Below are 25,548 nucleotides of genomic sequence, written 5' to 3'. Positions count from 1 at the left end.
ATTCCCCACCTGCACCGGCAACTCAACCTACCACAGCCCTTTGGAACTGACTTCTGCTTCCCTGGCAGCTGTTGACTCTCTGGCAGCCCACTGCCTGTGGCTATCTGCTGTCCCAAGAGAAACTCCGCTCTCTAACTCCTTAATTACCTTCTGCTGTATTCCACAATGCTATCAGATTTCTCTGTGATCATTTCCTTCCCCCTAATTGCTTTAGATTCCCTGAGTAAACAACTCCCCATCATCATCCTGCTCCCTGTTCCTCTTGAAACTACAACTCCCAGCAGCCTCCTGCTCCCTGTTCCTCTTGACACTACAACTCCCAGCAGCCTCCTGCTCCCTGTTCCTCTTGACACTACAACTCCCAGCAGCCTCCTGCTCCCTGTTCCTCTTAAAACTACAACTCCCAGCAGCCTCCTACTCCCTGTTCCTCTTAAAACTACAACTCCCAGCAGCCTCCTGCTCAAAGTTCATTACTCTGGGGTTCTCTTCACAGAGTTTCATATCTCTCTCCCTGTCACCTCATCACACTAATGAAAAAAGGCTGAATTAACACGGGAAGTTCAATTCACTCTGCAAACTGACATGTGGAGGATAATTTAGTGTGTAAAAGGCTTCATATCAAATTAGGTCATGACTAAAAGCGTATGTGGTGAAAGCTGGCACCTACTTAATACATTTTTGGGATAGTTCTATAAAGGGAACTACAAGTTAGGCACCGAAAATGTGTGGGCTAAAATCCATGTAGAAGAGAGCGTGAGCTGGAAGGTAGCATCAGCATTTCAGCACCATCACTTTAGAGGCCAAGCGATTTTCAGATTTTGCATTAAAACCGGCCCGAATCCAAGTTTCCAAGTTTATTCATTTTTGGCAGAAACCAATTAGATTTGCCCGACAGGGTTGACCAGGCCTCATCTTACCCCATTGCATAGAGGAACTTGTGGTTCTGATTTCCCCATTGGATTCCCTAAGAAAAGCCAGGCTACAAGTCCCTGCATACGCTGGAGTAAGCCTAGGTCTGGATCAATCCTGTCAGGTGTATCAGGATCACTCTCCCCCCTCCCTCTTGGGCTACCCGACGGCAGAAGACGTATTTCTCCCCACCACAGGAAAGGAGTCCCTTCACGCTGTTGTGCCCCCCCAGCAGAGACCTGACCCTCCCACTCCCTTAGTCCCTCCCCAGGCCTACCCTAGTAAGCCCTGGTGGTCTAGTGGCTTCTTCCCAGTGCTCCTGTTCCATGGAAATGGCCACCGAAACTTCCCACGGCAGCCTTGTAAACCTGGGAGTGGCCAGGGGAGCAATCGCTCCCCCAAAATGGACTTCCAATGGCACCAGCACCTATTTTTCACAAGATTTGTCTGCTCTCAATTCCTCCCGTGCCCTCAACCTGGCTTGGGAAATCTTGGTGGACACTTCCATTGAGCAGTCGCACTGGGCAGGAACAAGTAGGTTTCATTCCTAACCCCCAAAATGGCCACTAGACCACCAGGGCTTCTTAAGGAATACTCAGGGAGGGCCTACGGGGAGGGGGTGTGGGGTGGCACAAGGGACCAGGTCTCTGCTAGGGGAGGGGGGGCACGATGGCCCAGAGGGACTCCCCTGCCATGGTGGAGTGGGGTACATATCTTCTGCTGAGAGGAGGTGGGTGGGTTCAGCTGGGCATGACGTTTTGGTTTTGGTTGACCGCAGAGTTAGTGTTGGTTTGCTTCTACATCATTTACAACATGTAAAATTCAGGCATAAGTCTGTGTCCCTCCCATGTGCCCACCCCCTTGCAGTTATGACCTACCTTATAGAATAATGCTTCAGTGCAGTTATGCACCTAACTACTCTTAACCCCCGTTTAGGTACCAAGCGAAACACCAAAAGAGACTTTCTTTTATTTAAGGCATTTTATAATTCTGACTGATGCTGTATTTGTGATGAGCTTTGATTTTTCTGTTTTCTGTATTTGTTCATTGTATTTTTGGTGCATGATTTATTGTAACTCGCCCTGGATAAGGGCGAGCTAAAAATACTAAGTCTAATCTAGTCTAAACTTCTGTTTTAGGGCCAAAAGTTACACACCGAATTGGCACCTGTGACACTGCGGAATTCGGGGGGGGGGGGGGGCGGGGGTTTGAAAGCAGAACTTTCTTCCTCAGATCAGGAACAGCAATGGCTGTGGACTTGGCTCTTTCTTAGCAGTTTCTTTATTGTGTGAGCTTGTGCTGTACGTTACAGTCCACCACCGCTCTCGCTATCCTCCTGCCTGGACCAAACACTCCTGTAAGCAGGATTGTGATATAAAATCTGGAAAGAGCTGAAACCAAAGCATTGCTTCCTGTTGCCAAATTAACGCAAGTACATCGTGCCAGGAATACTTTTCCCTCTTATCGATGCATGATTAATTTTACAAAGACCTCTTTCCAGCTCTTGGAAAGCACTTTTCCAGTCTCTTTGGAGCCCTGGCTGAGCCTTTATCCACACAATCTGCCTTATGGAAAGGAATTTACCAGGTGCTGCTGGCTGGCTGCCCACCTGGTGACAGGAGCATCTTCACTGGTAAACACCACAAACAACTCCTGCAAGCATTTGCATTTTTAATCAAATCATTAAATCTCTGTAAACACAGCAGAGCAAGGAGGAAAAACCGCATAACAACAAAAAGCGCAAAAGTTTCCAAAACATACTTTCGGGGGAAACTTTTAATCAGGTATAGGAGAAAGTGGGATGTTTGACCAGGCAAGCGGAGAACTCAAACGCCCCACAGGAGAACACAGGTATAGGAAAAAGTGGGATGTTTGACCACGGAGATACAAAGCCTGGAGAAGTGGATCTTAAAAACACTTGTTTATTGATGAAAAAAAGACTCAACAGAACAGTTGTGTTTCAGCCGTTAGGCCTGCATCAGGAGTCAAACTCGACGGAAACCGTATGATGAACGTAGTAAACTGTATGCGGCGAGGTCTCCCGTGTAGTCAGCCTCAACCACGCGTGAACAGCTGATACATCCGTGGAGAGACACGTTATGTATTGATCTGCGAGGTGGTCTTTAGAAAGACCTTTTTTCGAACAAACAGCTCGTGGACAAATGAAACGTCAGTGTGACTCCTGATGCAGGCCTAACGGCCGAAACACAACTATTGTGCCGAGGTTTTTTTTTCCATCAATAAACAAGTGTTTTTAAGATCCACCTCTCTAGGCTTTGTATCTCCGTGGTCAAACATCCCACTTTCTCCTATACCTGTGTTCTCCCGTGGGGCGTTCGAGTTCTCCGCTTGCCTGCGGATCTGTCTGAACATGTACCCCTTTTCGAAACTTTTAATCAACCAGAGAGTGCAACATATCCTGTAGATTATGACACTAACCATATTGTATTAATGTTTTAGTTCCTTTTGCTTTCTTTGGTAAACCTTTAAGGGTTTGCTTTTTTTTTTTTTCTTATAGTACTGTGGTTTTGATTGTTTCAAACCTAAGTTCATAAGAATTCTATTAATTCGACATTCAGGAAGCAATTTTCAAACAGACCACAGATTTTGCCCCAATTTTCAAAGCAAAAGTAGGCAGGCTTGCTTTGGAACTTGCTGTGGGTGCAAAATAAAATCACTGTCAATCACACCTGCTTTTTTTTCTGTTGGTAGATTTTTGCTGGAAAAAAAAATATGTACAAAAATATAAACACACAATCTGTACATATATTTCCTCCCTGACATAATTTAAGAACATCTGTCTTCGATGTGTCTAAAAGTCTGGATGCAGAGCAACAACACAAACGCGTAACCACATTCATGGCAGGATTAACCCTTTAGTAGGCCATAGGCAAGCAAGTACATTGCCTCCCCCAATCATAATATAAAATCACTTTAAAAGTCCCAGAAATGGGGTCTCCTGTGATTCTGACTGCAAAGGAGGAAGCAACAGATGTGATGGGCAGCTGCTCCCTTACTGTTCCTGCCAACCGGAGGATAAGGCACTAGAGGAGGGGTGAAAAAAAGCAGATGCTACAGGCAACGGTCAGGACCCCGGAACCCCAGGCTATAGGGAATTAAAGGGTGATGGATTTGATATACTACCTTTCTGTGGCATAACCAAAGTAATTTATATATTGTATTCAAGTGCTTTCTCTGTCCCTAGTAGGCTCACAATCTAAGTTTTTGTACCTGGGACAATAAAGGGTTAAGTGACTGTCCAGTGTCACAGGACGATGCAGTGGGAATGGATCTCAGGCCACTGCGCTAACCATTAGGCTACTCCTCCACTTTCCCCAAGCTCTCCCCCATTTACCCTTTCAATGCGCGTGCCTACACCTTAATCCTGCGTAGAGGAAGGGAAGTTTTTCAGTTCATTAATGCAGTTGAAATTTGTTCTTGTGCAGGGTAAAAGCATAATAGGGAGCCTAGGGAACAAAAAATTGGAAAAAAAAACCTATGTGGGGCACTACAACAATCCCTCCCCCCCGGCAGCTATGCTGGAGGGCACAGCAGCTGAGAACTGCCCTGAAACGGCTGCCATGCCTGCCGGGGAGCGCACCCTTCACCAGTCCAACCTGCTGCAAGTCTCAGCCATGCACAGAGACTTGCAGCAGGAGCTGGTGGCCCAATGACAGATACAAGGCCAGATTTTGGCAGAGCTCAGGTAGCCTCAACGAGGCCAACGGACCAGCACCAGTGCATATTGATAGTACCTCATATTTACAAATACAATGTTTACAGTTTTCGGCATACAAAGATCTGTGTCTGCACTCTGTAAAAAGTGTCTCATTTTTTGCGCCTTTTGCTTAGCCTTTTCCTGGGGGTTTGCACAGCTTTAACTTTCCTATTTATTGTGGAATTTGGTTGTGTACTGGATAATAATTTATTTGCTTTCTAATTGTATTTTTCCTTTTTGTTTTGTTATTTATTTTATTTATTTATTGCATTTGTATCCCACATTTTCCCACCTTTTTGCGGGTTCAGTGTGGCTTACAATATGAGTTGAATGTTGGAAATACAATTTGTTACAGATAGTTATGGATTACATTGTGCAGGGTTAAGCGAAACAATTGAGGTGTCGTTAAGGAATGTAATAATGGAACATAGGCATTGCAACTTTGGAAGGAAACAATGGGAGCTTAGAGGGCGATAAAAAGGCATGAAGGCTTATGGTATATATCTTTCTGTGAGTAAAGGTATGAGTGATGTGATAATACGGAATGGGAGTTCAGAGGGGAATGTATGATGCATTAGTGAACAGTAAGTGTGGACTTTATGTTATCTGACTCCATGTCCTTTTTCTTACAAGATCTTGTTGTATTGTGTTTCAAAGTGATAAAATAAAATAAATCAATAAAATCCATGAGTGGGGTGGGGGGGGGGGGGCGGGAAGGGAGGAGAAGATAGGGCTAAAAGGGGAGGGGGTGGGTAAGGGAATAAGAAATAAGCTGAAGGCAGTAAGTTCGGACTGCTTTGTGTTGAATATGTTGGTATCATTTTATGCGATGTAACTGTTGAAACATATGTCGTTTGTAAACTTTGCATACTGTTTTCAATTTAAAAAACGTTGAAATATAAAATCCATGAGTGTAATGCAGACACTCCTTCCAACAGTTCACAACAGTGGTCATTGACGGTAATGTTCTTAAACAGTCTGCTGTGGTCCTTATTCAAAAGGCACCAAATCAGAAACAAGGTGCTTAGAATCACACAATCTCTGCCCCTTACAGGGTCAACAGAACAGGGTTTTTTTTTGGTTGGAGAGGCCCAAATGGCAGAGGATGGGGGTGAGGGAACTGGCTGGAAGGCAGCTGATTGGGGGAGATGGCTAGAAAGGAGCCGATGTGGGCAGGCAGGGGACGGGGAGAGCCGGCTGGAAGGGAGCTGATGGGAGATGCCAAAGGAAAAAGTTGGCTCAGGGCACCATAAACCTTTGATCCAGCCCTGCCCACCGAACACAAGGTTTGAAAACACCTGCACAAGGTGCAGAATGGATAACAAGGGTTGTTTTTGCCATTCTATTTTATAGAGAGAGAGAGTGGATGTTATTTGAAACGGTTTTGCTCCAGACTCATTTAAAAAAAAAAAAAAAAAAAAAGAGAGACTGTAGGTAGCTGCCAATTACAGCGGCTCTTACTAATGTTCTGCTAAAATCCCCTGCTTTTGGTGGTCGGACAATTACCAGGAGAGAAGAGAATTACCTGGAGTCTTGCCCATCTGTGTCTGGCCTTTGTACTCCAAGAAACAAACTTTTCAGATCTGAAAAGAAATGGGATCCATCTTGCTGAACACTACTGAGCCATTCTGGCACCCTGCTCAGCTTGGCTTTCCTTCATTAAAGCTTTAATTTTCAGCAAAGATGATGTGTTAAGTCTCAAACTCAGATATTTTTAGAATTGCATCAACCCGATCATTTGCATAGCAGGTTGTGCTTTGCACACAGCCCAACAACAAATGCGACTTAGCCCTAAATTCAAGCTGCAGATTTCGTGGCCTGACATTCAGCAGCTGGAATGTGATTTCTGATGTATAAAAGTAATTAAAAAACACAGCTTAGGTAAATGTACGGGGAGCAGCCTAGGGCGGAGGAAAATGGATTTATTAATGTATTTTTAAGGTCTAAGGGAGATCATCTCTGGAGATGCAACATATTAGGTATTGATTTTTTTTTTTTTTGGGGGGGGGGGGGAAGATATTAGGAAACATCTCCCCCTCATTCCACAAAATCTCAGGTCCAATTTGGAGCTTAGGAGGAAATTCTATATATGGCACTGAAAAAATTGGCGTGGAAAAAACCATGCTGAGCACTTTTTTTTTTAAAATAAACTTTGCCTAAAGTTAGGCACAGTTCATAGAATACACATTACACTGTCCTTGTGACTGAAATTTAGGAGTGGCCGTTTACGCCAACTAAAACCTGGTGTAAATGCCTGCCATCTAACAGACGCGTATTGGGCATTTCTAGAACAGTGCGCATAATTTGTAGGAATGGCCAAGACCCGCCAATGCCCCTTTTGAAATCGGCACATTAGAATTTACGCTTATCAGGGGAAAGTCTTCCGCTGACAGAGCTTGGGATCTCCACCAGCTACCGCTAAACATGTGCTAATGTTGGGTGGGCCCTGGCCCACCCAGGCCCACCTGTGGCTACGCCACTGACATGCATTATCCCAGTGCTTACCCTTATTTATTTATTTGGATTTTGCTCACACCTTTTTCAGTAGTAGCTCAAGGTGAGTTACATTCAGGCCTTTAAGAACATAAGCGTTGCCATATTGGGACAGACCGAAGGTCAATCAAGCCCAGCATCCTGTTTCCAACAGTGGCCAATCCAGGTCACAAGTACTTGGCAAGATTCCAAGACAAAAGGGTGGACTGTGATGCTACATCATGGAGTGGAGGAGTGGCCTAGTGGTTAAAGCATCAGTCTTGCAATCCAGAGGTGGCCGGTTCAAATCCCACTGCTGCTCCTTGTGATCTTGGGCAAGTCACTTAACCCTCCATTGCCTCAGCTACAAACTTAGATTGTGAGCCCTCCTGGGACAGAGAAATGCCCAGTGTACCTGAATGTAACTCACCTTGAGCTACTACTGAAAAAGGTGTGAGCAAAAATCTAAATAAATAAAATTGTATTAGCAGTTGGATTCTTAATTGTTGGATCCACTCCTTCCAACCCTTCTGTTGCCTTGCACCTGGATAAGAAACCACCAGGTCTGAGGTAGCGTCACTGAATATTTGAGGGTAAAAAATTTTTTCTATCCTGTTTGCTTGTCTGTTCATTTTCTCTGTTTAATAAAAAGAATATATATATATATATATATAAAAAAGATAACCGATAGGATATTTTATTTTCCCTCTAATAAAACATTCCTGTTCTAGAGTCCTGGCCTAATGCCCTGACTGCATGTCAGATCTGCTTTTCACTGTCCATCTGTTCACTCCTCTGAGCAGGGCATCTGTGCAGCGCTCTGGAAACATTCACAAGGATTTGACTTGTCCTGTGGAGTGGTGGATACGGCCACAGTGAATTGTATAACCACAAAGATCCAGGCTTAGAGAACCAGGGGTGTAGCCAGACAGCCAATTATGGGTGGGCATGGAATTCAGCCCCTCCTGGACTCCCTCAACTGTGCTCTCCCCCTACCCTCAAACACAAAATATTAAAATACCTGAGCTGCTGAGGATCCCCAAACTGCACCAGCTGAAGATTTCCTCCTCCTCGGGCAGCCAGTGCTCTTCCAAACAGCAGATGGCAGCACTTGACTTGAGCTGACGCCGCTGCAGGTAGCCCATACATGCTCAGTGCTTCCGCCTGGTGAAAACTGAGCGTGTGCAGAGGGGCCGGTGTGTGGTGCCAGCTGCCGTTTGGAAGAGCATTGACTGCCTGACAAGGAGGAAATTCTGGTGGGGTTTGAAGGCTCCCACCAGCCACAGCAAGAGTGCCACAATTTTGGGTGGGCCACAGCCCACCCAGGCCCACCTGTAGCTACGCCACTGTTACAGAATGAGTTGGTGAATGCATAAACTTTGTGCCATCTTTGCCCCGCTCCAAACCGTGGTTCTTTTTGTGGAAGGATTGGTATATGCAGGTACTTTCTGTGTTCCTAGTGGGCTCACGATCTGGATTTGTACCTGGAGCAACAGAGGGTTAATATAACAATATTTTTTTCTTCTATTACCAGTTTTGGCACACACAGAATAGAAGAATAAAATAAAATAAAAAGAATACAATTTTATTATTAGGTAACTTGCCCAGAATCACAAGGAGCTGCAGCGGGAACTGTAGAGCCTGTCACTGGATATTCCCCTACCTCTGTTGGTCTTGGGCTTTCTCCCTTGTGAGGATAATGGGATAAAGGAACTCACTGGTGGAACCTGAACCCTTTGAAAGGTGTTTTGCTATGCTGTGAACATTGAAGAGCTAAGTTCAAAACCTGAGAAATGGGAACTAAAAACCATTAAAAGAATACGTCGGCATTATGTAACTGTCCCTGACACAAGCAGAACCAAGGCGCCAGCGTTGGTTTTCATTAGTGTTTTACAGGTTATTTTAAGAAATGAAAGCCGGTCTTGAAACATTTAATATCCTGCTACTTAAGCTGCTTTCAAAAAGTTATCCAGCTCTTCCAGTGAATTCCTTAATAAATAAACAGGCCCTGTTTTACAGTTTGAAATCGCTTGACTCGGTCGCTCATGCAGAAGGCTTGTAGCCTTTAAGGGCACCTTCCATAAGTTCACCCCCAAAACCACGAGCAACTTTACTGCGTTTTGGGCTTGTCCTTAAACTAAGGGTTTCATCATGTGCCCAGAATGTCAGCATTGACAGCTTTTGGGACATTGTTTGATCTGCTTTTAACTCCTAACCCCCCTCGTTCATCTGTTTAATACCCAGATTGTTTTAATCACTCCCATAATAAATGGAGCTCTCTAATCCCTTATTTGTCCTGTTTGTCTGCCTTGAATAGATCATGAGACCTGTCGAGCGGGGACCGTCTCTTACATGTTTCTGTACAGCCCTGCGTACGTCTACATGATAAATGGGATGGAACTCCTCTCGTATGAGGAAAGGCTAAAGAGGTTAGGGCTCTTCAGCTTGGGAAAAAGAGAGACAGATGAGGGGAGATATGATCGAGGTCTACAAAATCCTGAGTGGTGTAGAATGAGTAGAAGCAAATTGATTTTTTACTTGTTCGAAAAGTACAACGACTTGGGGACACTCGAGGAAGTTACATGGAAATACTTTGAAAACAAATAGGAGGAGATATTTGTTTAACTCATTGAATAGTAAAGCTCTGGAACTCTTTGCTGGAGGATGTGGTAACAGAAGTTAGCGTATCTGGGTTTAACAAAAAAGATTTGGACAAATTCCTGGAGGAAAAGTCCATAGTCTGCTGTTGGGACAGACATGGGGAAGAAACTGCTTGCCCCAGGATTGGTAGCGTGGAATGTTGCTACTAATTGGGTTTCTGTCAGGTACTTGTGACCTGGCTTGGCCACTGTTTGGAAAACAGGATACTGGGCTAGATGGGCCATTGGTCTGACCCAGTATGGCTACTGTTATATTCATATACTGAATTCCACTGCTGTTAAATGTGTATATTTTTTTATACTGTTTCACTGTTTATTAGGTTTCAATTTACTGTTTTCAAGTTTACCTGATTTATGTTTATTCTTGGTTATTTTACTATTGTTATGCTGTTAACACAATTGTAAGTTTGATGTTAAACTGTACCTGCTGTACTCCGCCTTGGGTGAATCTCTTCATAAAGGCGGTTAATAAATGCCAAGAAATAAAAATACAAATGATATGCGATATTAAAATGCAGCCACTGTCGACTCTGACAGTCCAAAGATACAATGCTACTCACAGCTCTTCCAGGAAGCGGAGGTGGTGCAGACTGCCGGACGGCACCTTGCTGATGTTGTTCATACTGAGATCACTGCAGAGGAAAGAGTACAAAAGTGGCATCTGTGACTCTGGCATCCAGCTGTTCAGACTATCCCGTTTTTTTAAAGTGGTACATTCATAAAAATGGGTTGCTGGGCCTCTATTAGCAATCCATTAGCTGTTTTGCATTTTCCGCCTTTCAACATTGTTTCCCCTCCCTTTCAAACGAAAAATGCAAAATACACTGTACCATATGAATCCCTGGTTTGGATAACTTCCTAAAAGTCCATAAGACCTATGGTCAATGTATCCTTAATGGAGGGATACGAGACCTATCACCTGCCTTTTCCTCAGATATAATTATAACATACAATTAACTGTAATACCAATATATCAATAATTAAGACTAACAACTTGCTTTGGTATAAAACAGGCCGCAGCTTTGTTTACTGGTGACATATAGAACCCAAGCTAATTAGAACAGCAAGTAATCATAGCCAAATCATTAAAACCCCCAAACCAGCAAGGATTAACCCTCAAGACGTGGACCTCTAGATCTGTATTGAGTTGGGGCCCAATGTACACCGCTGGGGGAAACTTGAGGCCCTGCCTTAACCTGCCATGCTAGCTACGTTAAACTATCAAGACATGTACCTCCACATCTGTCATTGCGCTGTGGCCCAAAGAACACTGCTGGGTGGACATTAAGGTCTGTCCAGAAGAACCTCCTTCTTCACAGACTCTAGCTTGGGTACCCCCGAAGCTGTGACTAAGTGAAGTAACCTACATCTTGGAGGCTCCTCAAAAAGCAAAAGGGGTGGGATGGGCAGGAGATCAAACTGCGTCCAGGGTGCAGGAAGGATCCTGGTCCCCGGAGGGGCCGGCCTTATATTAGTACTGCTAAAGCCCGCCCTCCCCTTAACAGGATCACGTCCCCATTGGCAGGTGATTCCCGCCATGATACTTTAAATATGGCAGACCAATAAGGGCTAACCATGTCCCCGCACACTGAACACAGGCCGAGTTAAGGTTCGCTTTCCCTTTCAGGCCCTGGAAGACCCAGCCTGAGCACAGAGCGCCGGAAAAAGCAGGTTGGCTCGTGCCCACATTAAGGGCAGGCTCCAGACAAGCCGTTCACCCTACTTACTAATGATGTGCAGTGGCAGGTTTTAACCTCCCTTCTCCTTATATTCTACAGACCCAGTCTCAGCTAGGGTGGTACGTTCCTCAGCTTGTGACCCAGTCTCAAATGAGGTCCAGATGCAATTTTGAACCTATTAATACGTTCTCTTCACTTTATCATTGGTCCCGGACATCATCCTTCCCTGGACATTGCTTTTGCTTATGCTGCTTCCAATTCCAAAGATGGTCACAGCAACCTCCCATGGCAAACTCTTGAGGTTGTCGCGGGAAGTTCTGAAAACCATTTTGGCCGAGGAACCTGCAGGGGGAAGAGAACTGGGGATCGCTCTTCCCCAGAAGAAGCCACTAGACCACCAGGCCGTTTAAAGCAAAGGTAGGCCTGGGGAGGGCCTTCAGAAGGTAGGAGGGTGGAGGGATTGGGGTGGCTGCGGCTAACCAGGGAGGACCCGCAAGGCGTCATTTTTGGTTTTGGTTCTGACTGAAACTGTGCAACGAATTTTGGCCATGGATTTGTTTTCGGTCATCCTCTACATTTAGTGCCCTTAGGCTTAGGGAGTTGCTGCTGCTTTGCCTAAGCTTAAATTCAGACCTTTTACTTATTGACAGGCCTTTTACTTATTGACAGATCTATCACTTATATTTCATATTAGTACATGGACAAAAAAGTGAGGACAGCTCAAAGAGGATATCAGGAAGTCTTTAATATAAAACAGCTTAAAAATGACCCGACACGGCCGTGTTTCGGCACCAAGGCCTGCATCAGGGGTCAATTGGATCTCTTGTGTTTTGGCTGGTTGGCTTAACCAAGAGAAGAAGCGTAGCTGTGTGGCTTCTTATCTCAAAGGTTATAACTTCAAGTTGAGATCCAGCATCCTTCCTCACCACGATTCATTCCTAGTAGACAGCTTCTTTCAAATGACTACTTTGAAAACGAGACTGCAACACATGGGACCATCTGAACATCAACGTGCTTCCACCTCATAGATGTTTTGAGTTGCTCTGATCTGCAGGAGCGTGTGTTAATCATAAGAGGCTCAAAACCCAGCTCTTTCCTTGACCTTGAAAGACCTGGTGGGCAGGTCTATGAGAAAAGCAGTCAAAGACTTCCTTAAAAAAAAAACAGAGTTGTGAAGCACACACTGCCCCTAAAACCTTAATCCTTTCAGGAATCTTTTCCTTTCAGTTTGGTCAAGGCCCCAGCAGAGGGAGCAGAGAGAACAATTAGAGGATAAAGAAAAAGAAAACACCCCCAGATAAAGAGATCACATCACAAGACCCACAAGGAGTTAATCTGCTAAACGCCTCCTCGGCTTCTGTTTTAGCTGCCTTAAGTCTGGCAGCCCTGCCAGTCACCCAGGTCGGGTTAGCAGGCTGCCAGCAAACTACCTTCAATCCCCCCTTCGCTTTCAGCCCTCAGTTGCTCATTTGCATGTTGGCAGGGAGTGAGAAAATCAAGTCTGTGACCGAAAAATTCACTGGATGTCAATCAGTGTAGACCAGCAGTGTGTTGGAGGGGTTACAAGGGGGAGTGAGGGACTTTCCTACTCATTTTGTACATTGCACCTGCACAAATTGTAGAAAACAGCAGCCAGCAAATGACAGGATCGCTTCTCTTGTTCAGTAAAGAGTTTGGTGCTTATTACTCTTTGTAAAGGGAAGGTAATATTTGACTAACTGTTAGGCACACCATCGAAGTAGCTGGTGTCTTATTTAAGACAGCGATTTGTTGAGTCGACTTTTGCAGAATTCCAGGTCTTGTTAGTGCGGTTTAGTGTTTATAGGATACAGTGCATCAGTCAGAAATTATTGCACGGATTTGACTGAGATTCGGCAGAAATGTGATTTAGGTTCGAATCGGTGGCGGTGCGAATTTTCAATGGCTTGGGAAGTCGAGTTTTGCAGAAATTGACATCTCTTTAGTGTGGTTTAGCTAGTGTTTATAGGATACAGGCCCAGATGCATCAACCATACGTAAAAAAATCTAAAATGTAAAAGTCCTTACCGAAGTTGAAAAAACGAAGAATGCAGTAGAAAAACAAGTCCCACATGTTTGGTTCGGTATTCGAAAGTCGAATGCATTAAAGAAGTGTAATCCCCGTCGTTAATCTGCCCGTAAAGCATGCGCAGAGCAGCCAAGCATAATGCTGGCTGCTCTGCGCATGCCAAAAAACGTCAAAGAAGCTGAGGATCGGGAGGGGGCAAAGGCGCTCGTCAGGAGTGTCCTGTATGGACGGCCTTGCCCCCCCCCCCCGAGGTCGCCGCTGCTCCCCGCTTCCGCCTGTATTAAATAAAAAATCAAAACAAAAATCAAAAGTTTAGCAGCCCCGGTCCCCCTCCCTTCCTCTCTCTTTCTCCTTCTCCCACAGCTCTGCCTCTCACCATCCTCCGCCCCCTTGCCCCACCCCCCCTGAGGTCGTCGCCGCCGCTCCCCCACTCCACCGGACCCCCCCTCCACCTTAGCGGGCCCGCGCAGCGCCTCTCACCTCTGTGTGAAGGCGCTGCACGGGCAAGAACAGCTGATCGGCGATCAGTGATGCCTTTACATCAGAGGAGGGTGGGCCCAGAAAGAACAGAGGGACATCGGAGTAGGCATCACTGATCGCCGATCAGCTGTTCTTGCCCATGCAGTGCCTTCACACAGAGGCGAGAGGCGCTGCGCGGGCCCGCTAAGGTGGAGGGGGGTCCGGTGGAGGGGGGGAGCGGTGGCGATGACAGGGGGCGGGACACAGGGGTGGAGGATGGCGGGAGGTGGAGCTGTGGGAGAAGGAGAAAGGGAGAGAGAGGAAGGGAGGGGGACCGGGGCTGCTAAACTTTTGATTTTTGTTTTGATTTTTTATTTAATACAGGCGGAAGCGGGGAGCAAGGCCGTCCATACAGGATGCTCCTGACGAGCGCCTTTGCCCCCTCCCAATACTTTTTAGCGGGGAGTATGACAGCTCCGGCCTTAACGACAGCTCTGACTTCACATTAAATATATTGCGGTAAATGATTCGGTGCAATCGTCCGTATGGTTAGTGCATCCCGAATTGTCCACATTTCAATGGTAGTTACTCGTTTGCATTCCGTTTTCGTTAGCTGCTAGCGTCATCAGAAAATGGCCTTTAATGCATGCTACGGTTGAAAATTTCTTCGTTAAAGGGTCGTTAAGGTCTAGTGCATCTGGGCCACAGTGCATCAGTCGGAAATTATTGCACGGATTCGACTGCAATTCAGTAGAACTGTGTTTTCATAGAGCACTTAAGATGTTTTATTTCACCCTTGGTTTAAATATCAAAATTCTCCCCTGCTGTTCTGGTGGTCAGGTGTTTCTTCAGACTCCGAACTTTTTGTTACTTCCATTGTGAAGGTTTACTGGTTTCGAGCAGGCAGGCTAATCTTGCACCCTACACATTAAAGATTAAAACATTTGGCTCTGGCACATTTAGCAGGAGTACTGGGGCTTTATTTCCTAATATCACCTGTCTTTCCTTTTGAAAAGAACACAACCCAATCTTAAGCATCTGTAAACCCCAGAGGCAACTTAATCTTGCACTGCAAACACCAAAGCTTTTAAGTAAGACTGTTCTATAGAGGTGTATTTTCTGCTCCAAGAAATCCAAGCTTTGTATAATCCACATTTTTATCAACCCCCCCCCCCCTCACACACACGCCTGCGGACGGTCAGTCAACACTTCTTTTTGTAGTTAAGGTTTAAAAAAAAAAAAAAAGACGATCAAAAGGAAAGTTTACTTATTCGGCTGATTTTCTTTTTGTTATAAAAAAAAAAAAGATAAACAAATAAAACAAAACAGAGAAAGAAATTAAGGTGATAGTCCAATAAAAAAGGTACCATCTTATTTTCTTTTTTATGTTTTGTTTTCTCTTTGTTACTTTTACAAGTGGACTAACATAGCTACCACGTCACTTTACTTTATGAATGAAAGGCCCGAGAGCTTGTCTTGATGGGCCCGGTTAAACGCGGGCCGGGCCCATTCGGGAAGGTTCTGATGGCGGGGGGGGGGGGGGTCGTGTTTGGATGGAGAGCATGAGGGCAGCTGGGATTGGTCAGCTCAATAGAAGCTGACAGCCCAGACGCGAAACAGGTAGCTGATTGGAGAATAGGTTGTCGGGGGGGCGGGGCCGTGGGAAGGGAATAAGGGCTTTGCTTCCTCCGAGGCGGTTTTGCCCTCCCTCCCACCCTCGCGTGTATTGGATGTGAGGAGGCTTATCTGTGTGGTGTTGTAGATGTTGTTTTTCAGGAATGGCGTTGGAGTTTGTCGCAGCGGCAAAAACCCGAGCTACAGGAGCAATGGCTCATGGGGGGGGGGAGGGGGAGGGCTGAGCCAGGTCATTAAGATGGGTCGGGTGACCCGGAATAATGTGTGGAGGTCCACACAGGCCGGGGCTCTTGCTGTGAAGGCGGAGTCAAAAAGGCGAAGAGTTGCGGTGACAGCCGGAAGTGGAAGTTGCTGCTTTGCTATCATGGCGAGCGGCGGAGGGGGCAACTGTTGGTGCTTTTGTTATGACAACTGTAGCTCGGGGGTGGGGGTTATCCTAATCGGATGTTAATTGGAAATTTAAATGTTAATAAATCAAGCTGAGGCGTATGGTTATCCCACAATTGTGTGCAAAAAAGTTATTGATTGAAAGAGTACAGGGGGGATGTGGGGATATGCCTGGTAGAACGGGTCCCTGCTCCAAGGTTTAAAAGAGACAGCCAGCAATTTAGGACAAGTAATCAGAGACAGGTGTCCTTCTGGTTATGTCCTAGGAGGGCTTCTATATTACACTAACTGCAATCTTTCACCTCTAGAATGTCAGCTTGCAAATTCTATAGAAATTGATGGCGCCAAAAACGGGACCGAAGTACGGCATGCAGTTAAACAGAGCATGCGCTTATCCGACGTGCACTTAAATGGAGTGCACTGGTATATGCAAAAGCATATCCACATGCACGCAGTAGCATGTCTACTTCCGGTCATTTCTGCGTGCCCACCGGGTTTTGAATGCAGAAAGGAAGGCGAGTTATTTATTGCGTATAAAATTGTGAAAGGAGAAGACATTTTTATGTTACATTCTCTCGCTCTCTACATACATACATACATACATCAGTGGTGTAGCTACGGGGGGGGGGGGGGGGCTTGGCGACCTGGGCCCGAAGCCTTCTTCAGCACGGTCTCTGGCGCAGCCGCGTTCACTGCCTGCCCCCTGCTCTTCTTTTTTCTTGCTCCTCTTGTGCATGCTGACGCTCAGTGGTCTCCGGTGCAGCCGTGTTCACTGCCGGCCCCTTGCTCTTTCTTCTTGCTCCTGTGCACGCTGACGCTCAGCGGTCCCCAGCGCAGCCACGTTCCCTGCTGACGCTCAGTGTCAGCGTGCACAGGAGAAGAAAGAAGCGCAGGGGCAGGCAGCAAACACAGCTGTGCTGGAGACCGCGCTGAACAAGGCTTTGGCTGGCGGAGGTTGGGGACCCCCACCAGCAAAGATATTTGTTTGTGAGGGGGCGAGATGAGGCAGTGGGGGGGGGGGGGCAGCAGAACGGTACTCAAAATGTGCCCCCAACATCGGGCTCTGGCCCCCTCCCACCGTGAGGTCTGGCTACGCCCCTTACATACATACATACTACGTTTGATAAACTGCTTTGTGGAAAAGACAGTATAAACCTGCTAATCAATCAATCAATAAATAAAGGGCAGATACTTAAAATTCGCCTCTAGCATCTTTAGTTCAGACATTAAAAGTCTATTAGTTGAAAGCCCTTTGCCAGTCCTGGCCAGCAGCACAGAGGTTTGCTCTGGACACAGTTCTCATGGTCCAACAAAAGCAGCCCTGCACATTTTGTTCTATAGAAATCCCCCCTCCCTCCCCCCCCCCCCAACACACTTCACACAGCCACGTGTTCCGGGATTTTCTATGCCCAGGCAAGCCAGGGAAAAATTTGAAGACAAGAGTTTAAAAGCAAAACAAAACAGGAGCTACCACAGAGTTAGTTCCAAGTCTTTTCTTCCATGGTGGGAGGATTCTCCTTTCAAGCCTTTTCAATGGCATATTGATGGCTTTCAAAGCTTAAGTGACATTTGTCAACCATCAGTAAACCTTTAAAACTGTTTCTGCAAATAGCCCGACTCCAGAGTTTCGGTTTTCCCTTTAATCTGCGCTCAAGGCCACTAGAGTCTCTCTCTCTCTTTTTTTCTGAGCTGGGATAAAGCCTGGATTAGAAAAGGCCCATTCAGCAAGGAGGTTTAGCATTCGCCCTGCCCCTGCACAGCCATTTCACCAGGGGTATTCATGGGCTGTTATTTCAGCTCTGCGTTCGTTCGTGTGACAAAAGTCGTTTGACCACAAAAGGCAATGGTGAATTCTGATTTACCGAAACTTGGCCCCAGTGTGTGGGTTTGTTAAACTGAGCGCAATCCGTACAAGCAAAGAATTGGGGATTTTCATAACCGTACACGACTGTAAAAAAAACAAACAAAAAAAAAAAAACACCGTTTGTCTGAGGAGTATTTTGGAAAGTTTATGGGGTTTTACTAGGAGAGAAAGGCAAAACAAAACAGCTGCAAACCAAGAAAAATAGCCAGTTTGAGATTTTAGATCGGAACCAAGCATCTGTATCACACATATGTCAAATAAAATGGCTTCTTTTGGTGGTACTTCATCTTATGCGTCCTTCTTCCATGTATCGATTGATGCACATACGCCAAGATGTTGAAATCCAGGAAAAAGCTTGGCGAGGTTGAATTTTTTTTCTCTTTTGCATTGAATCAGAAAGGGGGAGGCCAGTGCACAGTTAACATGGCTTATTTTGGGGTCCTTTTACCGAGCTGCGGGGAAAAAGGCCCTGCGTTAGCGACGGGGGCTGTTTTCCCCATGCACCAGGGCCCTTTTTACCGTAGCGGGTAAAAAAAAAAAAAAAGCCCCTAGACTCTTACCACATGGCCATGTGATGGGGAGCCCTTACTGCCACCCGCTGAGGTGGCGATGTTCTCCCGCGCTAACCCAGAGGTAACCGGGCAGGGCGAGGCGACGTTCATGCCCCATTACCGCCAGGTTATCACCGAGCAAGCCATTTCCAGGGGTTTTATTTTTGCCAAGAAATGGCGCATGCTCAGGGCAGAACTACCGCTGGCAGCCATGTTGGGCCCGGCGGTAGTCCTAGAAGAGTGAGCGGTAAGCCTGCGTTGGGCTTACCGCTGCTCCGTAAAAAGGGCCCCCTTGATTTTAAAGGTGATGGTAATAAAAATGGGTAAACTGGTGACCGAAGAACTTGGATTAAGTTCAAGATCACACCAGTGCAGAGAGGTTTGGGGTGAATAGATTTTCCAAATCATGGCCAACTCTTTGATGGTGTTTGGTTTCATTCAAGATTGCCAAAATCCTAGCCAGCTGCTGCTTAGCCTAAAATATTTGAAAAAAACCGACTTTCCAGAGTAAGAAGACAGCAATGACTATAATAGTACTGAAACCAGAATTAAGTAGCCCAAGAACCTGTCTGGAGGGTGCCCATTAAGTGAAGAATAGGGGCCTTCCTTACCAGCATTATCGGAGGTTTTGTGCAGTGGCGGGAAGGCAGGAAAGGCGGAAAACAAGGTCTAAGGGCAGCGGTTCCTGACGGCTTGGCCGATCCAGATTTTTACATATATATGTTTGAGACTTCCAACCAGATACTAGCTGAATCAGCTCCCCAATAGCTGTTTTCTAGTGAAATGCATACCTGCAATTTAATTTAAAGATTTCTTTCCCGCCTTTCATGGCTGAGGGACATCACAATTCCAGAATCCAGGTGAAAGTGGAATTTGTTAATACCACTTCATTAAGTCTATTATAGAACTATTTCACCAAGCCCCAGTAGTTCACAAAACATTGGGTCAACCTTCCTGAAATCTATAGTATAAACAAACTCATTTCAGCACCAGCAGCACCGGGCTGGAGTAATCCCTTCTTAACTCCTCAATTTCACTTAAACCTGACCTGAACCTTCCACAACCCCTCAAAACTTTCAGGAACTGTATAAAACCTTTGTTCTAACTTTGGTGCTGTACATATGATGATCAGTTAGGGTGGTCCCCCTGAAATCCTTCCCCCAGGCCTTGAATCTAATCTATTACTGTTGGAATTCATACCCTGGATTAGTCTACATAAATCAGACATTTTTCTGTCTAGCTGACCAACTGGATACTGAGCTGATTTGATTTAAATAATTTGATATAGCACCTTACACGCAAGTTTTAAAGCAGTTTACAATAATTAAAATAAAATCATAATACAACAAACATAACACAACTCAAAAGACAAGCCCGAGAGCACGTCTCGATGGGCTCCGGTTAAATGCGGGCTGGGCCTGTTTGCCCAGGGCTTGCATGGTTGGCTGGTGGCCAGGGAAGGGGCGGGTCCTGGGCGACTGCCATAGAATATATTTGAAAGAAAGCAGTTTGCCCGCGAACCTGCCAGCTAGGGGATTGGATGAGTGGGATAGGTAGGGGCGGTCCTAGGGCACATCTTAAAAGCTTGCCCCCGCCAAGGATCAGGGCATTCCTGCTCTTCAGAGGTGGCTTTCCCGCCCTCCCACCCAATATTTTGTTACCACTGTAGGGCGTGATTAATTTGTGAACAGGCCTGTTTTTTTCAGGTTGTTAGCCTTGGGTTGTCGCAGCTGCAGAAATCCTGAGCTACAGGAGTGATGGTTCATGGAGGATGAGCCAGGTCATGAGAGGGTGGGTTGGGAGACCCTGATTAAGGGTGTGGAGGTCCACACCTGCCGGGGCTCTTGCTGACAAGGCGGAGCTGGAAGAAGGAGATTGGTGGCAGACAAATGGAAACAGATTTGCTGCTTTGCTAACAAGGTGAGCAGAGGCTGGGGGGGGAGGTTGGGGGTTGGATGTTTCTACCTTTTTTTAGCTGTAGTTTGGGGTGTATATTATCTAAAGATGTTGCTGTGTTTTAAAGCTGATAATAGATTAAGCTGTGGCCTACTGTTATTCCAAGTTGTTTTTGTAACTGAGCTTTATTGACATATGTGGTCTATATATATATATCAGTGGCGTACCAAGGGGGGGCGGTCCGCCCTGGGTGCACGCCACGGCGCGCGCCTGTCAGCAGAGTTCACTAACTTCGCTAACTTCGCTGCAGCTCCCTCTGCCCCGGAACAGGTTACTTCCCGTTTCGGCCGGGGCAGAGGGAGCTGCAGCGAAGTTAGCGAACTCAGCTGACAGGCGCATGCCGCGGCACCCCCCCAGCGGCGTGCACCTGGGGGGGCTGCGCATCCACTTCAATCCGGTTTTCGCCCTCTGCACTCGACAGAAACAGCACTCTCTAAAGTTTGCAATGACCTGCTCCTGGCCAAATCCAGAGGTCATTACTCCATCCTCATCCTCCTCGATCTTTCCGCCGCGTTTGACACTGTCAACCATGATTTACTTCTTGCCACGTTATCCTCTTTTGGATTCCAAGGCCCTGTCCTCTCCTGGTTCTCCTCTTATCTCTCCCACCGCACCTTCAGGGTACACTCCCATGGATCTTCCTCCACTCCCATCCCATTATGTGTTGGAGTTCCCCAGGGATCTGTCCTTGGACCCCTTCTCTTCTCAATCTACACCTCTTCCCTGGGCTCGCTGATCTCGTCTCATGGTTTCCAGTATCATCTTTATGCCGATGACACTCAGCTATACCTCTCCACACCTGACATCACCGCGGTGACCCAGGCCAAGGTATCGGCCTGTTTATCCGACATCGCGGCATGGATGTCCAACCGCCACCTGAAGCTGAACATGTCCAAGACCGAGCTCCTCGTCTTTCCTCCCAAACCCACTTCTCCTCTTCCTCCACTCTCTATCTCTGTTGATAACACCCTCATCCTCCCCGTCCCATCTGCCCGCAACCTCGGAGTCATCTTTGACTCCTCCCTCTCCTTCTCTGCGCATATCCAACAGACTGCCAAGACCTGTCGCTTCTTCCTCTTCAACATCAGCAAAATTCGCCCTTTCCTCTCTGAGCACACCACCAGAACTCTCGTCCACGCTCTCATTACCTCTCGCCTTGATTACTGCAACTTACTCCTCACCGGCCTCCCACTCAGCCATCTATTCCCCCTTCAATCAGTTCAGTACGCTGCTGCACGTCTTATATTCCGCCAAAACCGATATACTCATATCACCCCTCTCCTCAAGTCACTTCATTGGCTTCCAATCAGATATCGCATACAATTCAAGCTCCTCCTCCTTACCTACAAGTGCACTCAGTCTGCGGCTCCTCACTACCTCTCCACCCTCATCTCCCCCTATGTTCCCGCCCGTAACCTCCGCTCACAGGACAAAGCCCTTCTCTCAGTACCCTTCTCCACCACTGCCAACTCCAGGCTCCGCTCATTCTGCCTTGCTTCACCCTATGCCTGGAACAATCTTCCTTTACCCATACGCCATGCCCCCTCCCTACCCATCTTCAAATCTCTGCTTAAAACTCACCTCTTCTATGCTGCCTTCAGCACCTAACCGCTCTAGATAGACAGAATGCCCCTATCTATCCACTCTATCAGATTAACTGTTCACTCGTCCTCTAGATTGTTCACTTGTCTTTAGATTGTTCTCTTGTCTTTTAGATTGTAAGCTCTTTGAGCAGGGACCGTCCTTCTATGTCTAAATTGTACAGCGCTGCGTAACCCTAGTAGCGCTTTAGAAATGCTAGTTAGTAGTAGTAGTAGTAGATTTGCCCCGGGTTTCATGCAGGCTAGGATCGCCACTGATTATATATATATATATATATATAAAGGGGGGGGGGGAGAAATGGGGAGGAGTAGGGAGTTCAAGAGGATGCAATTAAGAATCACAAAAGGTATTTTGAAACATCTAAGTTTTCAAGGCTTTTTGAACTAACAGAGAAAGCCATAACTAAAGACCCAGTTCCTAGTCGATGACACTTTGACTGTCTTTAAAGATGGACATTGCAACAAACAATTCTGCGAAGATCGTGAAGATTTTCAACGTTATTGAGGAGCCAATTTTTCAGAAAGATATTGTGATTCACCCAAACAAAAAGCCTTAAAAACAAGGCATAAAAGTTTGAAAGAAATCCTAGCAGAGACCAGAAGCCAGTATAGGGAGTAATGTGGTCAAATTCTTTGCCATTAACACTGACCTTTAACCAGTTTAATACAAGTCCAAGCTGACCAGACAATTAGAAAAGTTTATTGAAACCAAGTAGGATTTAGACTGGAAGAGCAAAAGAATGCAGGCTGGCAGGAGTGTCCCCTAGCCAAGCAAGGGAGACAATAGATGGGGAACAATTTTGTACCCCATCTTGCAGGTGCTCTGTGCAATTGCAGCACACACACAGCCCTTGGGATGGCCTTGCAGACTGAGGCAGCCCAATCAGAACTTCAGCTTGACCAGAAGAGTGTTGCTTGACCCCAGTGAAGAAAGATCCAAAGCTCTATTCAAGCCAGTGGTGTTCCTTGGTCAGCTGCCACCTGGGGTGGTCGCCGCTGTGCACCCCCCCAGTTGCAGCATCGCCCGTCCACCCCCCAGGTGCAGCACAACACCCCCATGGTTGCAGCATGACACCCCCCTGGCACATCACACCTCCATGCCCCCCCCCCCCAGTGCATTCTTTTTGACTGCTGGGGTGCAGGGAGCAGCCTTGCGGTTGTCGGCTCCGCCGGTTCCCTGCTCCCTCTGCTGTTACTTCTTGTTCCGGGGCAGAGGGAGCAGGGAACCGGCGGATCCGACAGCTGCATGGCTGCTTCCAGCAACCCTCCTGCAGTGTGCACCCGGGGCGGACCGCCCTCACTGTCCAGTCCTCGGTACGCCACTGATTCTAGTTATCAGTAGGCAGCGGAGGTTGGAAATTCCTGGGGAGATTCTAAATTTTAGAAAAAGAAAGCAAAAGGTCCATCTATCCAGGGGGTCTCAACACAGTTCTTGGGACACAGCTAGCTGCTCAGGTTCTCAGGATACACAGAATGAATGAGGCAGTGTATGCAAATTTCTCATGCATATTCATTACGGATATCTTGAAAACCTGACTGGCTAAGTGTGTCTAGATCAGGAGTTTTCAATTCAGTCCTTGGATATTTCGTTGTTGGTGGACCAGAGATGATCTCTCGCTTTCCCTTCCCCTCTTCCAAACTAGGAATCCTCCACTTCTTGAATTCCATTACGCTTGTCTCCACTACATAAGTAATGCCATACTGGGAAAAGACCAAAGGTCCATCGAGCCCAGCATCCTGTCCCCGACAGCGGCCAATCCAGGTCAAGGGCACCTGGCAAGCTACCCAAAACGTACAAACATTTTATACAAGTTATTCCCGAAATTGTGGATTTTTCCCAAGTCCGTTTAGTAGCGGTCTATGGACTTGTCCTTTAGGAAACCGTCCAACCCCTTTTTAAACTCTGCCAAGCTAACCGCCTTCACTACGTTCTCCCGCAATGAATTCCAGAGTTTAATTATGCGTAGGGTGAAGAAAATTTTTCTCCTATTTGTTTTAAATTTACTACACTGTAGTTTCATCGCATGCCCCCTAGTCCTACCTCCACTGGGAAGCAATGTTAAGCAATCACTTTTCTTTCTACGAAGAAATATTTTTTGATGGTGCTCCTGAGTCTGCTCTTGCAGACTCCTACTGAGATGTGCTACTCTAGTTTAATGTTTTACAATGAAAAGGTTTGCTTTATGTGCATGTGACAACTATGATGCACCAGGTCCTTCCTGCACCCTTGGGAACCCAGCTCAGTTCAAAGTAGGGCTGGCATCCGTTGTCTTCATTTTCAGCTACTACTACTACTACTATTTAGCATTTCTATAGCGCTACAAAGCATACGCAGCGCTGCACAAACATAGAAGAAAGACAGTCCCTGCTCAAAGAGCTATGTAATAAAAGTGAGCCAAGTATAGGACAATCAAGCCATTGTGACATCACTGATGAGGTTGGCTCTTATTGGTGGCCTGAGGCATTATGACATCACAATATTAGCTCTGGTTACAAGAGAATACTACTACTACTATTTAGCATTTCTATAGCGCTACAAGGCGTACGCAGCGCTGCACAAACATAGAAGAAAGACAGTCCCTGCTCAAAGAGCTTACAATCTAATAGACAAAAAATAAATAAAGTAAGCAAATCAAATCAATTAATGTGAACGGGAAGGAAGAGAGGAGGGTAGGTGGAGGCGAGTGGTTACGAGTCAAAAGCAATGTTAAAGAGGTGGGCTTTCAGTCTAGATTTAAAGGTGGCCAAGGATGGGGGCAAGACGTAGAGGCTCAGGAAGTTTATTCCAGGCGTAGGGTGCAGCGAGACAAAAGGCGCGAAGTCTGGAGTTGGCAGTAGTGGAGAAGGGAACAGATAAGAAGGATTTATCCATGGAATATGTTCCTGTATTTTATAGTTCCTTGCAGTTCACTTAGCTCAGTGATTGTGGCGGCAGATTTTGCCTGGGGGGTCAAACACTAGGGCGTCTTCTGGATCCCTACAAGGATAGTCAGCAAACCTGGCCACCAGGTGTAGCCACTGTGTGGTGGCTAGAACCACCCGGCCCCAGGGTCAGTGAGTGCTATATCTGCAGCCTCTGTCATCAGTTCTGACAGACCCAGATCCTCTGAATTGACAGTTTAGTTCCAGTTTAATTTAACTGCCTTTGTATAGCTCCATGGTGCGACTGCACCTTGAATACTATGCGCAGTTCTGGTCACTGCGTCTCAAAAAAGATATAGTGGAATTTGAAAAGGTACAGAGAAGGGGCGATTTCCCTTTGAGGAAAGGCTGAAACGGCCAGGGCTCTTCAGCTTGGAGAAAAAGACGGCTGAGGAGAGATACGATAGAAGTCTACAAAATAATGAGTGGAATGGAACGGGTAGATGTGAATTGCTTGTTTACTCTTTCCAAAAATACTAGGACTAGGGGGAACACAATGAAGCTACAAAGTAGTAAATTTAAAATGAATTGGAAAAAAATATTTCTTTACTCAATGTGTAATTAAACTCTGGAATTCGTTGCCAGAGACTGTAGTAAAAGAAGTTAGTTAGCTTAGCAGGGTTTAAAAAAAGGTTTGGATAGCTTCCTAAAAGAGAAGTCCATAAGCCATTATTAAAATGGGCTTGGG

The 25,548-nt window shown here is 46.3% G+C and overlaps 1 protein-coding gene across 1 annotated transcript in view; it reads right to left on the bottom strand.

Moving 5' to 3' along the window:
• LGR5 (leucine rich repeat containing G protein-coupled receptor 5) overlaps positions 1–25,548 on the bottom strand; it is a 140,467-nt gene that overhangs the window by 77,052 nt on the left and 37,867 nt on the right. The window contains exon 2 of the mRNA XM_030214381.1: positions 10,320–10,391. Coding sequence (XP_030070241.1) covers positions 10,320–10,391 — 72 coding nt within the window. The remainder of the gene's footprint in view (positions 1–10,319; positions 10,392–25,548) is intronic.

This window comes from Microcaecilia unicolor, chromosome 9 (genome assembly GCF_901765095.1).
Source record: "Microcaecilia unicolor chromosome 9, aMicUni1.1, whole genome shotgun sequence".
In the NCBI taxonomy this organism is placed as follows: Eukaryota; Metazoa; Chordata; class Amphibia; order Gymnophiona; family Siphonopidae; genus Microcaecilia; species Microcaecilia unicolor.
Note: the sequence above shows the minus strand (reverse complement) of the source record. Positions and strands in the feature narration are given on the sequence as shown.